General features: G+C 37.2%; 1 protein-coding gene across 1 annotated transcript; it reads right to left on the reverse strand.

Moving 5' to 3' along the window:
* Window positions 1–549: 549 nt before the first annotated feature.
* On the reverse strand, window positions 550–17,733 carry LOC106136633 (kinesin-like protein KIF20B). Its single transcript, XM_060945390.1, has 14 exons — window positions 17,119–17,733; window positions 16,604–16,858; window positions 13,007–13,135; window positions 11,599–11,715; window positions 10,747–10,897; window positions 10,017–10,209; window positions 8,542–8,690; window positions 8,078–8,207; window positions 6,523–6,667; window positions 5,926–6,021; window positions 4,955–4,990; window positions 4,469–4,553; window positions 1,963–4,156; window positions 550–1,087 (listed from the first exon to the last, which is right to left on the reverse strand). The coding sequence occupies exons 1-14, from the start codon at window positions 17,470–17,472 to the stop codon at window positions 946–948; spliced, it is 4,176 nt and encodes a 1,391-aa protein (XP_060801373.1). The 5' UTR covers window positions 17,473–17,733; the 3' UTR covers window positions 550–945.
* Window positions 17,734–17,739: the final 6 nt, after the last annotated feature.

A 17,739-nucleotide genomic window follows, 5' to 3' on the forward strand; every position in this document is an offset into this window, starting at 1 on the left:
AGTGGTCCTTTTTCAAGTTTTGGAATAAAACATACAAATATTACGAAGATTATATTTTATTGACAATTATCAAATATAAGTATGTACTAATAATAATAAAATTCTATTTTCACAACATTGCATCAAGATTTATATAAGTTAAAAACATATGAAGGTTAGGATATTATATCAAACTTCCTGATCCCTGGGACGTACACTTATTTCCGGTTAACTTCAAAGATTGATATAATACATACATATGGTCACGTCTATATCCCTTGCGGGGTAGACAGAGCCAACAGTCTTGAAAAAACTGAATGGTCACGTTCAGCTATTTGGCTTAATGATAGAATTGAGATTCAAATAGTGACAGGTTGCTAGCCCATCGCCTAAAAGAGGAATCCCAAGTTTATAAGCCTATCCCTTAGTCGCCTTTTACGACATCCATGGGAAAGAGATGGGGTGGTCCTATTCTTTATTGTACTGTTGCCAGGTACCACACGACACTCAATCTATAAAGTAAGATAAAATGGCATTTTTCTAATCAACATTCGTTGAAGTCAATATCGCTCTCATTGTATCTATAATATCCAGATCCCACACCACAGCACGCGCCACGCTGTATATATCGCTGTCCCGTTTCAAGTCATAATAAAAAGCGAAACAGCGATATGTGTCCGTTTTGAAGAGCGTTCTGTTCTTTCAAGGGGGCGTTAGCCTCGAGTTAAAGTGCTTAGGTAGTTTGCAGTTTTTTGACAAATACTCGTACTAATACATTATAAAGTCTAACAGCTAACCTAACAGTCTTTCAAGACCGCTAGCTCTGCCTACCCCGCAAGTAATAAAGACGTGAACACCGCTGGCTCTGTCTACCCCGTAAGTAATAAAGACGTGAGTAAGTAATAAAGACGTGATTATATAAATGGCTATGAGGGCTGGTAGATTTTTTTTAATAGTACAGTTATCCTAGAGCTTGCGGCGAGCCCTGGCGCGGTGGTAGGACGGCCGGGGTATACAGAGCCTCTCGTGGCTGTCGGCGGGCGCGCCGCACGACTCGTCCAGCGGCTCGATGCGGGGCGTGAACAGCTTCCTGCGGCTGCGCGTCACGCTGGATTAGATGAAAAACATTGCACACATTGTAAATTACAAGTTGCTTTCACATATCTACAGCTGTTAAGCTGTTAATTATCACTACATAGTATAAAACAAAGTCGCTATTTTAGTCTGTTTGTCTGTATGCTTAAATCTTTAAAATTACGCAACGGATTTTGATGCGGTTTTTTGTAACAGGTAGAGTGATTCAAGAGGAAGGTTTTTATGTATAATAACATTAATAATTTTGCACCCGTGCGAAGCCGGGGCGGGTCGCTAGTAATAAATAAAAATAAAAAGTGCTGTGTGGTTCCCGGCACCAATACAAAAAAGAATAGGGCCACTCCATCTCATTCCCATGGATGTAGTTAAAAGGCGACTACGAGATAGGCTTACAAACTTGGGATTCATTTTTTAGGCGATGGGCTAGCAACCTGTCACTATTTAAATCTCAATTCTATCAGTAAGCCAAATAGCTGAACGTGGCCATTCAGTCTTTTCGTGACTGTTGGCTCTATCTACCCCGCATGGGATATAGACGTGACCATATGTATGTATGTAAAAATAAAAAAACTTGTTGAAGGCCTAGACGAACGTATCTTGATCAAATTAAGGACGTCCTGGCAAAGGGTCAGGTCGAGAGTACCCGAACTCCTAAGCTTGCATGAAGAGAGTTATAAATGTAGATGAAGCGAAGGAAGTATGCAGAGATCATGGCAAGTGGAAAGATGTAGTCTCTGCCTACCCCTCCGGGAGAGGTGTGATTTTATGTATGTATTTTATCTTATAGTCGCCGCTTATAACGTTAATTAATTTGTACTGTATCAAAAACTTTTTTTGGTCATATTATGTTAAGGTATTCAATTAATTCAATAATTTTGCTGACGTTACCTTTTAGAAGGGCAGCTTTGTATACCCAAAGGTGGTTCATTTTCATTTTTCTCCCCAACCTTCTCTGGCGACGGTATATCCTTCACCACTTTACTCGGAGCTGGCACATCTAGAGTGACATCAGAAAACTCTTTCTGCAAATTCACAATATCTTTCAATTTATCACCATCTTCTTCTTCATCGAAATTCCTACGCTTTCTTAATCTCAAACTCCTTTTAGCCTTAACACTTGCTTTGCTTTCACATTTCGCTTGACTCTCTACAAGCACTTCTTCAGTCTCAAAATCCTTCCACTTATCTGATTTAAAATTAGATTTCTTCCGTAAATTGTATTTGACTTCCTCAAATTCTAATCTTTTCGCCTCCGCTTTCGCATTAGAAGCGTCTAATAAATCAGGCTCATGGATTTCATCTACTTTTACTTCTGCTTTGAAAGTTACGCATTTTTCTGCTTTTTCATTTTCAGTTTGATCTTTGTCGTCAATTTCTTTAGCTATAATCTCAAATTCCGTTTCCCTGGGCGCTGTTATATCTTTGCAGAGTTTCTCAAAATCCTCAGTCGTATTATTTCCGAATGTGACATACTGTAGTGAAGTGACATCATCCAAATTTTCCACTTTCTCACTCAATGCGACTATTTTATCGTAATTTACTGGTTCTTCTATTACAGATATATTTTCTACTTTAATCTCTTTCTTAACATTTGCTTGTTTATTGGCAGCTAATTTCTGTTCATTCACTATTTTCTCTATAGATTTGCATGCTGTTTCAATAACACTGGGTTCTTTCGTCTTCGTGACAAACGGAGAGTCAAGTCCTTCAAATATATCGACTGATTCATGTTTTTTTCCTAGAATTTTATTCTTAAGTACAGATGGCGTACTATCTTTTTGCCTGGTCAAACTTTCACCAAGCAGTTTCCTTATAGTATCAGGTTCAAAATCTTCTGAAGCTACAGCATCATCTTTAACTATTGATGGGGATCTCACGTCATCGATGCCTAAATCTTTTACCCCTTTATTTTTATCGATATTCACATCTATATTGTCAAAAAATATGCGTTTTTCTTTAGTGATATTAGTTTTGATTAAATCATCACTGTCTAAAGAATCGTGTTTTAAATTTTCTATTGGTTTATTATCAAGACTAACTTTCTTTTGGAATCCTTTAGTGATGTTTTCAATCACACTCTTTTCGATATCAGTTTTTTTAAGATCTTTAATATCTTTTTCCACAGTACTTTTTATTAATTGTTGTTCTTCTATTATAGGTAGATTATTGTCAACTACACTATCACTGAAATATGTATTTTTCTGTTTAAACAATTGGATGTTTGAAAATGTTGTATTATCATTCACTTTGGTTTCATCACAGTTGTTAGCTGCCATTTCTAAATTTTCGAACTGTGTTAGCGAGCTATCACTACTATGCGTAGATTTGGCAGAACGCATTATTTTAGTAACAAGAGATTCTTTGAACAATTTCTTAGGACTTGTTGTTTGTATTGTGTTAGTTTCGTTACAAACTAAATCTTTTGCAGTTTCTGTTATTTTAACAAGTTTATCTTCAGCTTCTGTATTTATAACATCATAAGCGATTTCCTTAGGTGATTCTTCCTTATTTTTGATTTCATTTTCCGGCAAGATATTTTGTTCAACTGGCTCATCTTCTGGATCGGCATTCCTTACAAAATACGTGCCTCTGAAACTGCCAATTTCCTTCAGATCTTTGGAACTTACATCCATGCTTTCATCTTCACTTTCACGCACAAAATATGTTCCTCTGACCACACTATTTTTTAATTTATCTGAGTCATCATCTGATTTATCTTTACCATTGTTGTGAGAAGCATTACCGATTGTTTCATTACCATCTGTTATCGATTCATTTATAGATTGAACAGTCTCATCTAAACTTTCATTTTTGAGAGTACCATTTGAATTGTTTTGGATATCATTATCATCGTCATTTATATTATCAGTTTGTTCACTATTGATTGTAGTATTATGTGATGTGTTATTAGAGTTCAGGCTTTGAATTATAAGTTTTGAACGGTTGATATCTTCTTTTTTCAGTGTAGGTTCAAGGCTTTCATTGCAAGGGTCATCGACCTCTTCGTCGCTGTACTGTTCACTGTCAGATAGGTTCAAAACCTTTTCTTCTTTTTCTGAAGCTTCTTCGTCATATGATTTCTCTGGAATAAATTAAAAAAAATTTATAAGTTTCCTTTCCATTTAAAACAATAAGAACTTTTATGAATACAAGTGAATTGAATTTTCTAATTAAACGAGCATATAAACAAGTTATTTATCGTGGTTTTCAGTAACATGTGCTAAATTTTTAAAATCAAAATTATTGCATTTTCAAAATCTCAAGAATTTTATATTTAATTATAGCTTATTCCCCGAATTTCGACGTAACTTTTATAAGTTCTCCCCCATTATTATCTGAGGAATCTCTACATGGCAAACTGTAGCTTATTACGATTTTATCCAACTCTTTTTACCGTCTCTTTCATCGATGCAAGCTCTCAAATGTTGTACTTCTTCTTCAGCGCGGGCGCGGGCCAATTTTTCCGCCGTCAATTTTTCCTGTTAATAAATAACCAAAATTTAATGCGTATGAAAAATATTGGAATATTCATACAGATATCGTCTAGTCCTTCTTGTTCCCACTTTACCACGTAAAAAACATCAACAAATAAAAGTGTGCATTTTCTAAAACAAGGATATTTAATAAAAAGAAGTGCCGTGTGGTTCTCCACTCCATATCTATCCCGTGGATGTCGTACAAGGCGACTTAGGGATAATCTTATAAACTAATCCCCAAGTCGCCTGAGATACTAACTCAACGATACTATATTTTACAATAAATACTTATATAGTTAAAAGTCCAAAACCCAGGCAAATCAGAAAAGTTCGTTTCTCATCGTGCCCTGGCCGGATTCGAACCCGGGACCTTCGGTGTCACTGAAAAAATAAACTATAGTTACCTCTAGAATAGCGATTTCTGTCATCAGTTGGGCGACCTGAAATAGAATAACAAATATTATTGTTCGCGCCGTTTGGAATCGCCGTTAAGGATCCTCTCTCGCACTCCCACTACACGCATCCCATATAAAGTGCGCGTGCGCAAACCCTCTCCCTCTCTTATATTTCTTACATTTTGAAACCAACATTGTAAAATCTATACATACATACATACATAAAATCACGCCTCTTTCCCGGAGGGGTAGGTAGAGACTACCTCTTTCCACTTGCCACAATCTCTGCAAAAGTATCCGAAACCGCCGAGCTTGCATGAAGAGAGTTATGAATGTGGATGAAGCGAAGGAAGTAAAATCTATAGTTAATTATATCGCTTATTTCTGTACCAAGTAATACAAGTATTCCTTTTATCTCCCGATGCTATTGGACATCTAGGCTCCAAGAATTATAACACGGCTTAGTCTTATATATAACAGGTCTTTATTTTTGTTTAAATTCTCTATTAAAATAAATGCGTGCCCATGCTAAAAATTAAATTGTTTTGAGTAAGGCCAATAAACTTAAGATCCTTCTTGTAAGCGATTATACTATTTATTATTGGAATCTCATATCCGTCATTAAGCCATACAGCTGAACGTGGCCTTTCGGTCTTTTCAAGACTGTCTACCCCGCAAGGTATATAGACGCGATAATGTATGTATTTATGTTTAATGGACTCAAATAAAAATGAAATAGCATTAACCAAAATCACAATGAAATAGATACATCTACATACATACATACATACATAAAATCACGCCTCTTTCCCGGAGGGGTAGGCAGAGACTACCTCTTTCCACTTGCCACGATCTCTGCATACTTCCTTTGCTTCATCCACATTCATAACTCTCTTCATGCAAGCTCGGCGGTTTCGGGTACTTTGACCTGACCCTTTACCAGAACGTAGAAATAGATATATCTATGAAAAACAAAATACCTTATTCTGAAGAGCCCGCGACGGGGTCCCGGCATTAGAAGGCGGTGCAGTTTCCTTCTTCAATCTACATTCGTATTCTTCTTTCGTATCTTCCATCTGAAATAGAAAAAAAATATGTAGATATATAGTACTTGACGGCCTCGGTGGCGCAGCGGTTGTACGCTTGTCTGTGACACCGGCGGTCCCGGGTTCGAATCCCGGTCAGGGCATATAGTATCGTTGAGTTAGTATCTCGTAACACAAGTCGCGAAGTTACTTCGAGGCTAACTCAATTTAGTACTAGCGGACATACATACATGTACTCACGTCTATATCCCTTACGGGGTAGACAGAGCCAACAGTCTTGAAACTGAGACAACAACAAACAGAGACAGTTAGGCCACGCTCAGCTATTTGGTTTAATAATAGAATTGAGATTCAACTAGTGACAGGTTGCTGGTCCATCGCCTAAAAAAAGAATCCCAAGTTTGTAAGCCTATACCTTAGTCCACTTTTACGACATCCATATCAAAAGAGATGGAGTGGTCCTATTCTTTTTTGTACTGGTGCCGGGAACCACACGGCATACCTAATAAAAAAGAGGGAAAACAACATTACCTCCGACTTCAGGGCTTGAATCTGGGCCTCGTAATATTGTCTGGTGATGTCTTTGGCCTCCTCCACCAGCTCCCGCATGGTCTCCGCGGCCTCTTGTTGCCTCTCCTCCATAGAGGCCAGTAACTCTTTGTTGCGAGCTTGGGCTCTGTATTTAGATACAAAATTTTTATTCATTATTATAGGATACCTACTTCATATCACTACATAGTATAAAACAAAGTCGCTATTTTAGTCTGTTTGTCTGTATGCTTAAATCTTTAAAATTACGCAACGGATTTTGATGCGGTTTTTTATAACAGATAGAGTGATTCAAGAGGAAGGTTTTTATGTATAATAACATTTATAATTTTGCACCCGTGCGAAGCCGGGGCGGGTCGCTAGTCGCTTAATAATTGTCAAAACGTATGGTTTAACAACATTGGTTACATACATACATACATATGGTCACGTCTATATCCCTTGCGGGTTAGACAGAGCCAAAAGTCTTGAAAAGACTGAATGGCCACGTTCAGCTATTTGGCTTAATGATAGAATTGAGATTCAAATAGTGACAGGTTGCTAGCCCATCGCCTAAAAAAGAATCCCAAGTTTGGAAGCCTATCCCTTAGTCCCCTTTTACGACGTCCATGTGAAAGAGATGGGAGTGGTCCTATTCTTTTTTGTATTGGTGCCGGGAACCACACGGCACAAGATAGATAGATAAGTCATTTATTTGATTTGCTACACACAACTTACAATGTACATACATATGGAATACAAATTAATAAGGGTGTTAGTTGCAGCAATACAAATAGATTACAACTCAACGAATTTATTGCTATAGATCAATATGCTGGTTTTCAGTTTTGAAAGAAAATAATTAGGATTAATATTATATATGATAAAATTTAATTTTCGAATTTGAGGAGTTACATTAAAATTCACTCCTGCTTCCTAATTTTGTTACTTGGAATACTTCTTTTAGGCGATGCGATAGGTAACTCATTGAACATGCTCGTAGAAAGTAAGTTATAGTGCTTTATTTACATTTTTTTTAAAATAGGATTCTAGTCTATGATTTTTCATGCAACACAAAAAATACTTGGTAGTTACCAATACTAATTCTGCACGTATAAGATCACGAGAAAACCTAAATAGTAACTACATATTATATATTATTTTTTTTCTTGGGCATAGTCCACTAAGAGACTGTATTTTCACTGGCCACCATAAATAAAAACATACATACACATAATCACGTCTATATCCCTTGCAGGCTAGACAGAGTCAATAAACCCAAAAAGACCGATAGGCCACGTTCAGCTGTCTGGCTTAATGATAGAATTGAGACTCATATAGAAATGTCGCCTAAAAGAATCCCAAGTTTAAATGCCTATCCCTTAGTCGCCTTTCAAGCCATCCATGGGAAAGAGATGGAGTGGTCCCATTCTTTTCATGCCGGGAACGGGTGGTCAATTACATAATTTTCTTTTATCTCTATTCATCAATCATATCATTCAAGCTGATCGATAAATACAAAAAAAATTGGATTTAAATTTAAGAATCAAAGACTCACTGTATCAACTCGAAGTGCAACCTCTCGTTATCAGACCTCAGCTTCATGACTTCAACGCTGCACCCTATGGTCGTGTCCTGTGTAGATCCTGTGGTCTCCAGAATCGATTCCGCAATCGTGTGGTTCACCTCTGTGAAAAAAGTTCATACATACATATATATATAATCACGTCTTTATCCCTTGCGGGGTAAATAGAGCCGACAGTCTTGATTGACAGGCCACGTTCAGCTGTTTGGCTCAATGATAGAATCGAGATTCAAATAGTGACAGGTTGCTAGCCCATGGTCTAAAAGAAGAATGCCAAGTTTATAAGCCTATCCCTTAGTCGCCTTTTACGACATCCATGGGAACGAGATGGAGTGGTCCTATTCTTTTTTCAATTGGTGCCGGGAACCACACGGAAAATTTCAACTTTCTCGTGTCGTTTTCGGGGGTAGCCGCAGTAATGTGGAGAGCACACTGACGTATGTCGCGGGCGACGGCGGCCAGCTGCAGCACGTGGCGCGTCTCGGGCGCGTGCGCGGGCGCCGGGTTCAGCGTCACCACCATGCTCACTGCTTCCCCGCGGGCGCCCGACAGCCCCGCCCCCAGCAGGCGGGTCAGCTTTGATTCCCTGTTAAAGACAAATTATTACATCATACATACATATGGTCACGTCTATATCCCTTGCGGGGTAGACAGAGACAACAGTCTTGAAAAGACTGAATGGCCACTTTCAGCTGTTTGGCTTAATGATGGAATTGAGATTCAAACAGAGACAGGTTACTAGCCCATCGCCTAAAAAAGAATCCCAAGTTTTTAAGCCTATCCCTTAGTCGCCTTTTATGACATCCATGGGAAAGAGATGAAGTGGTCCTATTCTTTTTTTGTATTGGTGCCGGGAACCACACGGCACAAATTATTATCATTCTCAAAATTGAAGTTGGGAGATTCAAATGTCGAAGCATCAAAATTCACATGCATCAGCTTAATGAGCTGCTAGTGTGTTTAAAGTATATAATAATAATAATATAATAATTCAAAATCCTGAAAAACCATCGCTGAATTAGCTAGACGGTATTAGATACATACATATAGTCACTAGACAGAGCCCATAGTATTCAAAAAAATGAAAGGTTACGTTCAGCTGTATGGCTATATGATGGAATTGAGATTCAAGTAGTGACAGGTTGCTGGCCCATCGCTTACAAGAAGAAGTTACTGAATGTAAATATATTCATAACATTATTGCAAGAAGAACAAAAACCTGACAAACCAGCCCTAGTGAGCAACTTAATTAAGATTTTCTAAAACGTACACATATCATTACTTTTCTAAGAATGATATTCAGATATATAGACATAATAAATAGTACCCAAGGTGTATGTTTTTCCTATAAAATTGCTGTTGTTTTGCAATCTATACTAATATTATAAAGCTGCAGAGATTTTTTGTTTGTTTGTTTGAACGCGCTAATCTCAGCTACGGGTTCGAATTGAATAATTCTTTTTGTGTTGAATAGACCATTTAACGAGGAAGGCTTTAGGCTATATAACATCACGCTGCAACTATTAGGAGCGAAGAAATAATGGAAAATGTAAAAAAAAACCGGGGAAAATTATTCATCCTGTTCAATGATGCCCAAAATAACTATTCCACGCGGACGATGTCGCGGGCACAGCTAGTCAATAAATAAGATGAAAACCATTTCACAAATCCAATCCAATCATTTGAGAATTTTTGAATGAGGCAGTTACAGCACTAGATGTTTTTTTGCTTTAATTTGCGTAAAAATCTTGCCTTGCATTTTATTCCAATTTCAGTGAAGCTTTTGACACTGTCTCTCTTTTCCTCCTCGAACATATATTAGTAAAAAAACACTAATACTAAGGGATATGTAACAATATGTATGTATCTTTGTATAAAAAGAGTTGACAAGACTCGGTTCAGTTATTCTTACCTGTAAGGCACTATGGCATCGGCCCTATTCTTCTGCTTCCTTCTTAGTGTATGTAGACATCGTTCTAGCACGTGCAAAGAAGAGTTGATATGTCTTGATTCGGTCATTCTAGCGCCGGTGTTGCGTGTCTTTCTGGCGCGTTCGCATCCTGCTAGATCGCAGAGCCGAACGCAGGATGTTCGGACGCCGCCATCTTGGAATAAAAAATACATACATACATACATATGGTCACGTCTATATCCCTTGCGGGGTAGACAGAGCCAGCAGTCTTGAAAAGACTTAATGGCAACGTTCAGCTATTTAGCTTGAATTTGATGTTAGAATTGAGATCCAAATAGTGACAGGTTGCTAGCCCTTAGTCGCCTTTTACGACATCCATGGGAAAGGGATGGAGTGGTCCTATTCTTTTTTGTATTGGTGCCGGGAACCACACGGCACAAAAAATATATATACTTATATTACGCACGGAATAAAAAATATTAATTTTATTTATATAAGTTTGTTAATTTTTGTATAATCGAGCTGAATCATGGCTCACATTCATTGTCCATTATAGGACACATCATATCACTTAATAATTGTCATATCTCTTGGTTTCACAACATTGGTTGACGTCAAATAAATTACAGAAAACTAAATTCACTGCCGCTTCCGAATCGTCAGTTCAGAAGAAGCAGTAACAAAACGCACTACAGCATTTTCTATTATTCTATCTTCATTGATAACTCACCAGTCTCGGTAAGCATTGTGATGGTGAATATGCAATGTGATCGTGAGGAATGTGCGTGTACGCCGGTGGCAGCCACTTGCAAGTTGTGTTTCCCCGCCACCAGCACGTCATAGGCTTCCTCACCACTCCGGACGAACGCTTGGGTCGCACCCTGGAGAGAAACAGAAATGTACATACATATATACATAAAATCATGTCACTTTTCCGGAGGCAGAGGCTACATCTTTCCACTTGCCTGGATGCATTTTTTGCTTCATGCACATTCATAACTCTTCGAACTTCTTCTTCGAACGACAGAATCAGGCAAGATTGTAAATTGACAGTTTCAGTCCAATTGTCAGGACAAAATCTTGCTTTTTACCATCCGCTAGTAAAATTTTGGCAAAATGAGTGTAGTAATGTAAGTGAATCATAATAACATAACTAATTAATTTAATTCATCAATATAAAAAGTAAAATATGTAAATATAGTTCCAATCATTGATGTGCCGTTTAAGATTGAGTAAAAACAAATGTTTCTACAAAACCAACTTGTCCACATACATATAGTCAAGATCCCTTGCGAGGTAGACAGAGCCACAAGTCTTGAAAAGACTGAAAGGCCACGTTCAGCTGTATGGCTTTATGATGACAATTCCATCATAAAACCATACAGTATTCAAATAGTATCTCATGGATGTCGTAAAAGGCGACTAAAGAATAGGCTTATAAACTGGGATTCCTCTTGTAGGTAGTATGGGCAAGCAATGTCACAACTTGTCCACATAGAATTATAAGGGTGATTTTTAATTTAAATTTGTATGAGTTTCAAAATATTCGCTTTGGCCTATGTGCGGGTAGATTTTGACTCACTTTGACATAAACATTTCCGCTAGTATCCTCTCGGATCCTAAGCTTGGAAGACGCCCGACGATCAGAGCTTGCCAGCAAATCGTATATACCCTCATTGTAAATCTCAACGAAGGATACCTAAGAAAGAATAAATCATTGTTATAATTTTCACATTACAAAATCGTCAAAAACATACATACGATTATGACGCCATTTCCCGGAGGAGTAGGTGGAGAGAAAAATAGGCTATTTGACTGTATTAAAAATATACATTTCTTTTATGTCATCAGTCTTAATATTATTTTTTTGGAGCGATTTGTAATAACGCGAGATAAAAATATTGCATTATTTAAACAAAATCCGTCTCAGAAAATTAGGTTTTTATATGCAGCTGTCACGTGACTAAAAACGAACGTGATTGGCTATTTCTATTATGACGTCAATTATCCATAAACAGACTGTGGATCGTACCGTTCCTTAGTGTTCGCTATTATTTTTCAAGATTTTATAAGTGTTTGATCGCTCAGGATTACTCAGATAACATAGGTATTTAATAATGGAAACCAATTCCGTGAAAGCTGACAGCCGAAACCTACCAAAAGTGGACGCAATAATGGTTGGAAGAAGAAATCTGGATTGTCTTCTTCAAAGACAATCCAGATTTCTATGCTGCCGAACTGAGGAATGTGAAAACATTAATAGTAAGTATATCTTGGTAACCACTGATCTTAGATCATGATCTGAAACCACTTCTTGCGAATATTCAAATCCATCAGCATAGAAAAAAACAGTTTCGTAGGAGATTTTATTGTTGTATTAGTGCATTGAGGCACTGCACAACATTTATAGGAACTCATTTTAATAATTTTTACACATATGACGTGGCACAAGTTAAATAAAACAAGAGAAAATCAAAACTTTTCGAAACACCAACAAGCTTTGTATGATATTTACACGAAATTTACGTCACTGCATGCCATAGCCGCCATATTGCTAAAAGTCGCGTTTTGGCGGCATATTTGAATATTTCATTTTCTTTTTCGATTTTTTAATAAAATAGCTGTAATAAAGGCAGAAAAGTATTTTTGTAGGGCTCCTTATAAACAAATAAATACCCTAAGATAGTTTTTAGAACTTTGTCAAATAGCCTATTCTTTGCACTTGCCATATTGATACTTCTTTTGCTTAAGTCTCCACATTATTCTATAAGTTACATTAGAAATCTCTCTTTATGTAACAGTTATGAGCTCATTTAAAGAGTAACATAATTGAATGAAATAAATGCAATGGCATCTAAATCATGTAAGTAAACGATAATCGGAAAACAATTTAAGCCACATTTTTTTTTAAGTGGTTTTGGTTTTGTTTTTTTGGTGATGTTTTCTAATATTGTTATTATAACATTTTTAAGCTATACAATGATTATTACCCAGACATAATACTGGATCCTGTTAGATAGATCCATGGTGCTGGCAGTGAAGTCGTTGCAGAGTCCTGCGCTCATCCGGCGATATTTATCCCGCAACGGAGCAGATATTTGACGTAATCTCTTCACCCACTGTAAAGAGGAAAATTACTGTAGAAATTTAAAATCATCAATATACATATATCTTCTTTTTCTTAAAAGGGTCTAAATTGTTGTTTTTAAATATTTTTCTGTGTACAATAAAGTGGAATTTAATAGAATAATTCTACCTTGTTTTGAGTGAAAGGTCATTTTCTACCATCTACTCTTTGTGGCAAAATTTCATTTTAACCGTTTCTTCAATTGCCACATCAATATCTTATGGCATGCTTACTACACCTGTAATATATATATATATATATACATATATATATCCGTGCCCCGCGGGAAGAATTTGACATGTTGAAAAAAGCAATTTTACAGGGCGGCCATTTTAAACTTTGGCTTCCTCTGGAAAATGCATATATTTGTTACATTTATAACTTTTACTTTATCTAAGGTAAACTTTTTACGATGATTCGAATAACGTACAGTAATTTGCATAATTTTTCTTAGTTTTTGAAATAATCGACATGTCAATATGCGTACCGACGACTTATCAAGTGACTTATCCACTTATCAATATATTTTGCAGAATGTAAAGATGAGTTATCAAGTTTTTCACCTATTATATTTCGTCTTTTTTGTAGTAAACAACAATTTTAAACCAAAACTGTTATTAAAATCCTTGGTGGATGGGCAGCAACTTCATCTGCATACATTGCGACCTTGACTTGCTTGCGAAAACTGGGCCGCTGTTATTAAAAATGTACCCCCAGAACATTATTTTCTATTACTATCATCATATTTCTATTACTACATATGTACATACATAAAATCACGCCTCTTTCCCGGAGGGGTAGGCATAGACTACCTCTTTCCATTTGCCACGATCTCCGCATACTTCCATCGCTTCATCCACATTCATAACTCTCTTCATGCAAGCTCGGCGGTTTCGGGTACTTTTGACCTAACCCTCTACCAGGACGTCCTTAATTTGATCAAGATACGTTCGTCTAGGTCTTCCCACTCCGACCTTTCCCTCCACACTCTCCTTGTATATCTGCTTAGTCAACCTGCTTTCATTCATCCTCTCCACATGACAGAACCATCTTAACATACCCTTTTCTATTCCTGTAACTACATCTTCTTTCACATCACAACATTCCCTTATCACGCTGTTCCTCATCCGGTCACTCAATTTCACACCCATCATACTCCTTAACGCTCTCATTTCCACTGCATTAATTCTGCTTTCGTGCTTCTTTTGCCATACCCAACTTTCACTCCCATACATTAATGTCGGGACCAACACGCCATGCACAGCCAGTCGAGCCTTTTTGGATAGTTTCTGACTGCTCATAAAGGCATGCAAAGCTCCATGGTAACATGTTCCCCGTGTTCACTCTCCTTTCAATATCACTATCACACTTGCCATCTGATGTAAACTTTGATCCTAGATATACAAACTCTTTCACTTGCTCAACTTTTTCTCCTCCAATCAAAATATTATATGCTGTCATTTCTTTCTCCATTTCAAAAACCAGTGTTTTAGTTTTACTTACGTTCACTTTCATTCCTTTCTCCTTTAAAGCTTCATGCATACAGTTTACCATCTCCACTAACTCTTCTGCTTATGACGCCAGTATAACCTGATCGTCGGCATAGAGCAGACATTTGACGAGTAACTCATTCATCCTTAATCCACTTTCAGACTCTTTCAAATCTGTCAAACAACTATCCATAAATAGGTGGAACAGCCACGGTGACGCAACACATCGTTGCCTAACGCCTTTCTCAATCTTAAACCACTCAGTGTGCGCTCCGTTTATCCTAAAACAAGCACTCGAATCCTCATATAAGGATTTCGGTGCTCGTATTGAGAGACTGCTCACCCCATGCAAAGAAAGTGCTGACCACAATTCATTCCTCACAACTCTGTCATAGGCCTTTTCCAGATCTACGAATGTGCAATAGACTTTTTGACTCTTGGCCAAAAACTTTTCGGCTATGCACCGCAAAGAAAAGACCTGATCAGTACACCCCATTCCCGTTCGAAATCCCGCTTGAGCATCCCATATTTTATCATCAGTTTCATTCCTGACTCTATTAATCAATACCTTAGCATACAATTTGCCGACGACGCTAAGCAGGCTTATACCACGATAATTTTTGCAGTCCAGTTGTGACCCTTTTCCTTTGTAAAGTGGTACGATAACAGCCTTACACCAATCTTTTGGTAGGTACTCGGCCGCTTCTCCAACACAAATTGAAAAGGCAGTACAACTGTCTAGCTACGACGCCTTTTCCTGCTTTTAGCATCTCGACCGACACTATCATACCCAGCAGCCTTGCCCGCTTTCATACTCTTAAGTGCATCCACAATTTCGAAAATTTCAATTTGGCCTTTTATCTCATTCTCTTTTTCTTCGCTATAGCAGAAATCGTTATTATGTCCTTCCTTTTTTTTCAAATAAACTTTTAAAATATTCCTTCCATATCTTTACCACACATTCTTCTCCTTTCACAACGCTACCATCCTGGCATCGGATCCTAGTCAGCTCTCTGGTTGTAGTTTTTCCTCAGGCTGACCTTACGGATTTCCAGAATACTTTCAAATTTGACTGAAAGTCTTCTGATAGCCTTTTATCAAATTCCTCTTTATACTCTTTTTTCTTTCTAATCACAGCTTTCTTAAACAAATCTTTCCTTTTATTATATTCCTTAAAAATAAAAGCTAGTGACAAAAATGCTTACAAATGTAAAAACCTTTTTATTGTATATTGTATTCGATGGAGCCTGATGTGAGTTACTTTTTACGCAGGCGAAGCTTTGGACAACAGCTAGTACGAAAGTCAATATTTATTAAAATATAAAAATATTGTGAGATTGATCAAAGTTATGTACCTACCAAACTAGAAAACAATTATACTTGCGTTAGATTAACTAATTATCTGAATATATCAATTTATTATGTAAAACAATAAATAAATTTTAAATGTATTAATCAAAATATTAAGTAACGTACGTATGATATAAATCGAGTATAACCGATTAATTCGTTTTATTTTACTGTTCATTAATTTTCAATTTTAAACTGTTACAGACAAAGTTCAATATTGTCTATCAATCATTTTTAATTTTGCAAACAAATTGTTTTTAAACGGTTTTATTTATATCAGTTTACATCGGGGAAGGAGGTACAATTTCTAAAGGAACAAATTCACATATCAGATTAGGAACCTCATTTGTTTTCAGATCGTAAGTTGATAAAACAACTTGTAATAATTTTCGCAAAAATTCTGAGAATTCGAAAATTGATATATAGTCTTGTCAAGAAAAAAACCCTAATTATCGAGTTATCCGAGTACTACCAAATGCAATATCTCCGCAATTATTCTACCAATCTGGCTGTTTTTTTTTGACAAGGTGAATAATAGGCTTAGAAAGCGTTTGGACCAATAAAAAAAAAATCATGTAGGTCTAGTTGTCAAGATCTTCCCGCGCGCCACGGATATGTACCTGTAACTCATAGTCCTGCTCAGCATAATTCAGTTTATCAGCTCCTCCATCGGCAGGCTTGTACACTGGAGTTTGTGCAGCTTCTACTACACGGAACACATAGTCCAAAGACCTTGGTACCAGCCCCGGAGACGCCACGGTACCCATTAATGTGTATGTTTTGCCGGAGCCAGAAGCACCGTATGTGAGGAGAGTGAAGTTGTGGCCTTCTGGCAACTTCTTTAGGTTGTCTTTGACTACATGCTCGAATATTTCCTGTAAATTGAGTAGAGGCTGTTAAAATAAACACCCAGGACATTTTGGGAAGGATGTAAAATCTATTTCTTTAGTCAATGTAATGAATGGACTACAACAAATACAGATAAAATTTTGAGATCAAATAGAAAGAAACAAAATACTGGAGCTACAATTGTTATCAATATCAGTTAGACTTATATTTTTATACTTATTACAGCCAAAAGTCTTGAAAAGACCTATATAAGATCAAATTCTTATTTCACTTTTTAATATGGTACCTTTTGGGACGTGTCCGAGCCAAATATGTGAGAGAATGTGTACATTTTGGAAACATTGTGCTGTGTGCGCCGCCCGTGGCCAGCAGTGGCAGTGTCCACAGACGTAATCAGACATCTATCAGATCGCACTTCGTACAAATTGTTATGAGCGTGGTACGGCTTCAGCCGCAAATACACTTGAACTAACTCCGGCTCCTCACTTTCCGAATCCTCCTCAAATTGCTCCAATAAGTTTGTGCCTTTCTGCGGACGAGGCCTCATGAACGGATTTGACACCAGCGGCGGCCTTGGCTCTATGAACGAAGGTATATCTCGCCTGGACTGCTCGTTGTCTGAAATACGCTGCTCCAGCATTTTAACGGAAAATATTTAGCAACATTTATTTAAAAGTAAAATCTTAGAACAAAACAAACGTTCAACAACGGTTCAACTTTTAAGTTTTGATTTGATTGACGTTTACTTGTATTATGTTGGTAGCAGTCGTTTTTATGTGACTGAAAGTTGGTACAACGTAAAGTTTCTTATACATATACCGCAAAAATCAATTCAATGTAACGATTATTCGTTTACTTTCACAATATTTCATTATGGCAACATTGCATATTTCAATTTCATTCGTTC

This window comes from Amyelois transitella, chromosome 8, assembly GCF_032362555.1.
Source record: "Amyelois transitella isolate CPQ chromosome 8, ilAmyTran1.1, whole genome shotgun sequence".
Taxonomy (NCBI): domain Eukaryota; kingdom Metazoa; phylum Arthropoda; class Insecta; order Lepidoptera; family Pyralidae; genus Amyelois; species Amyelois transitella.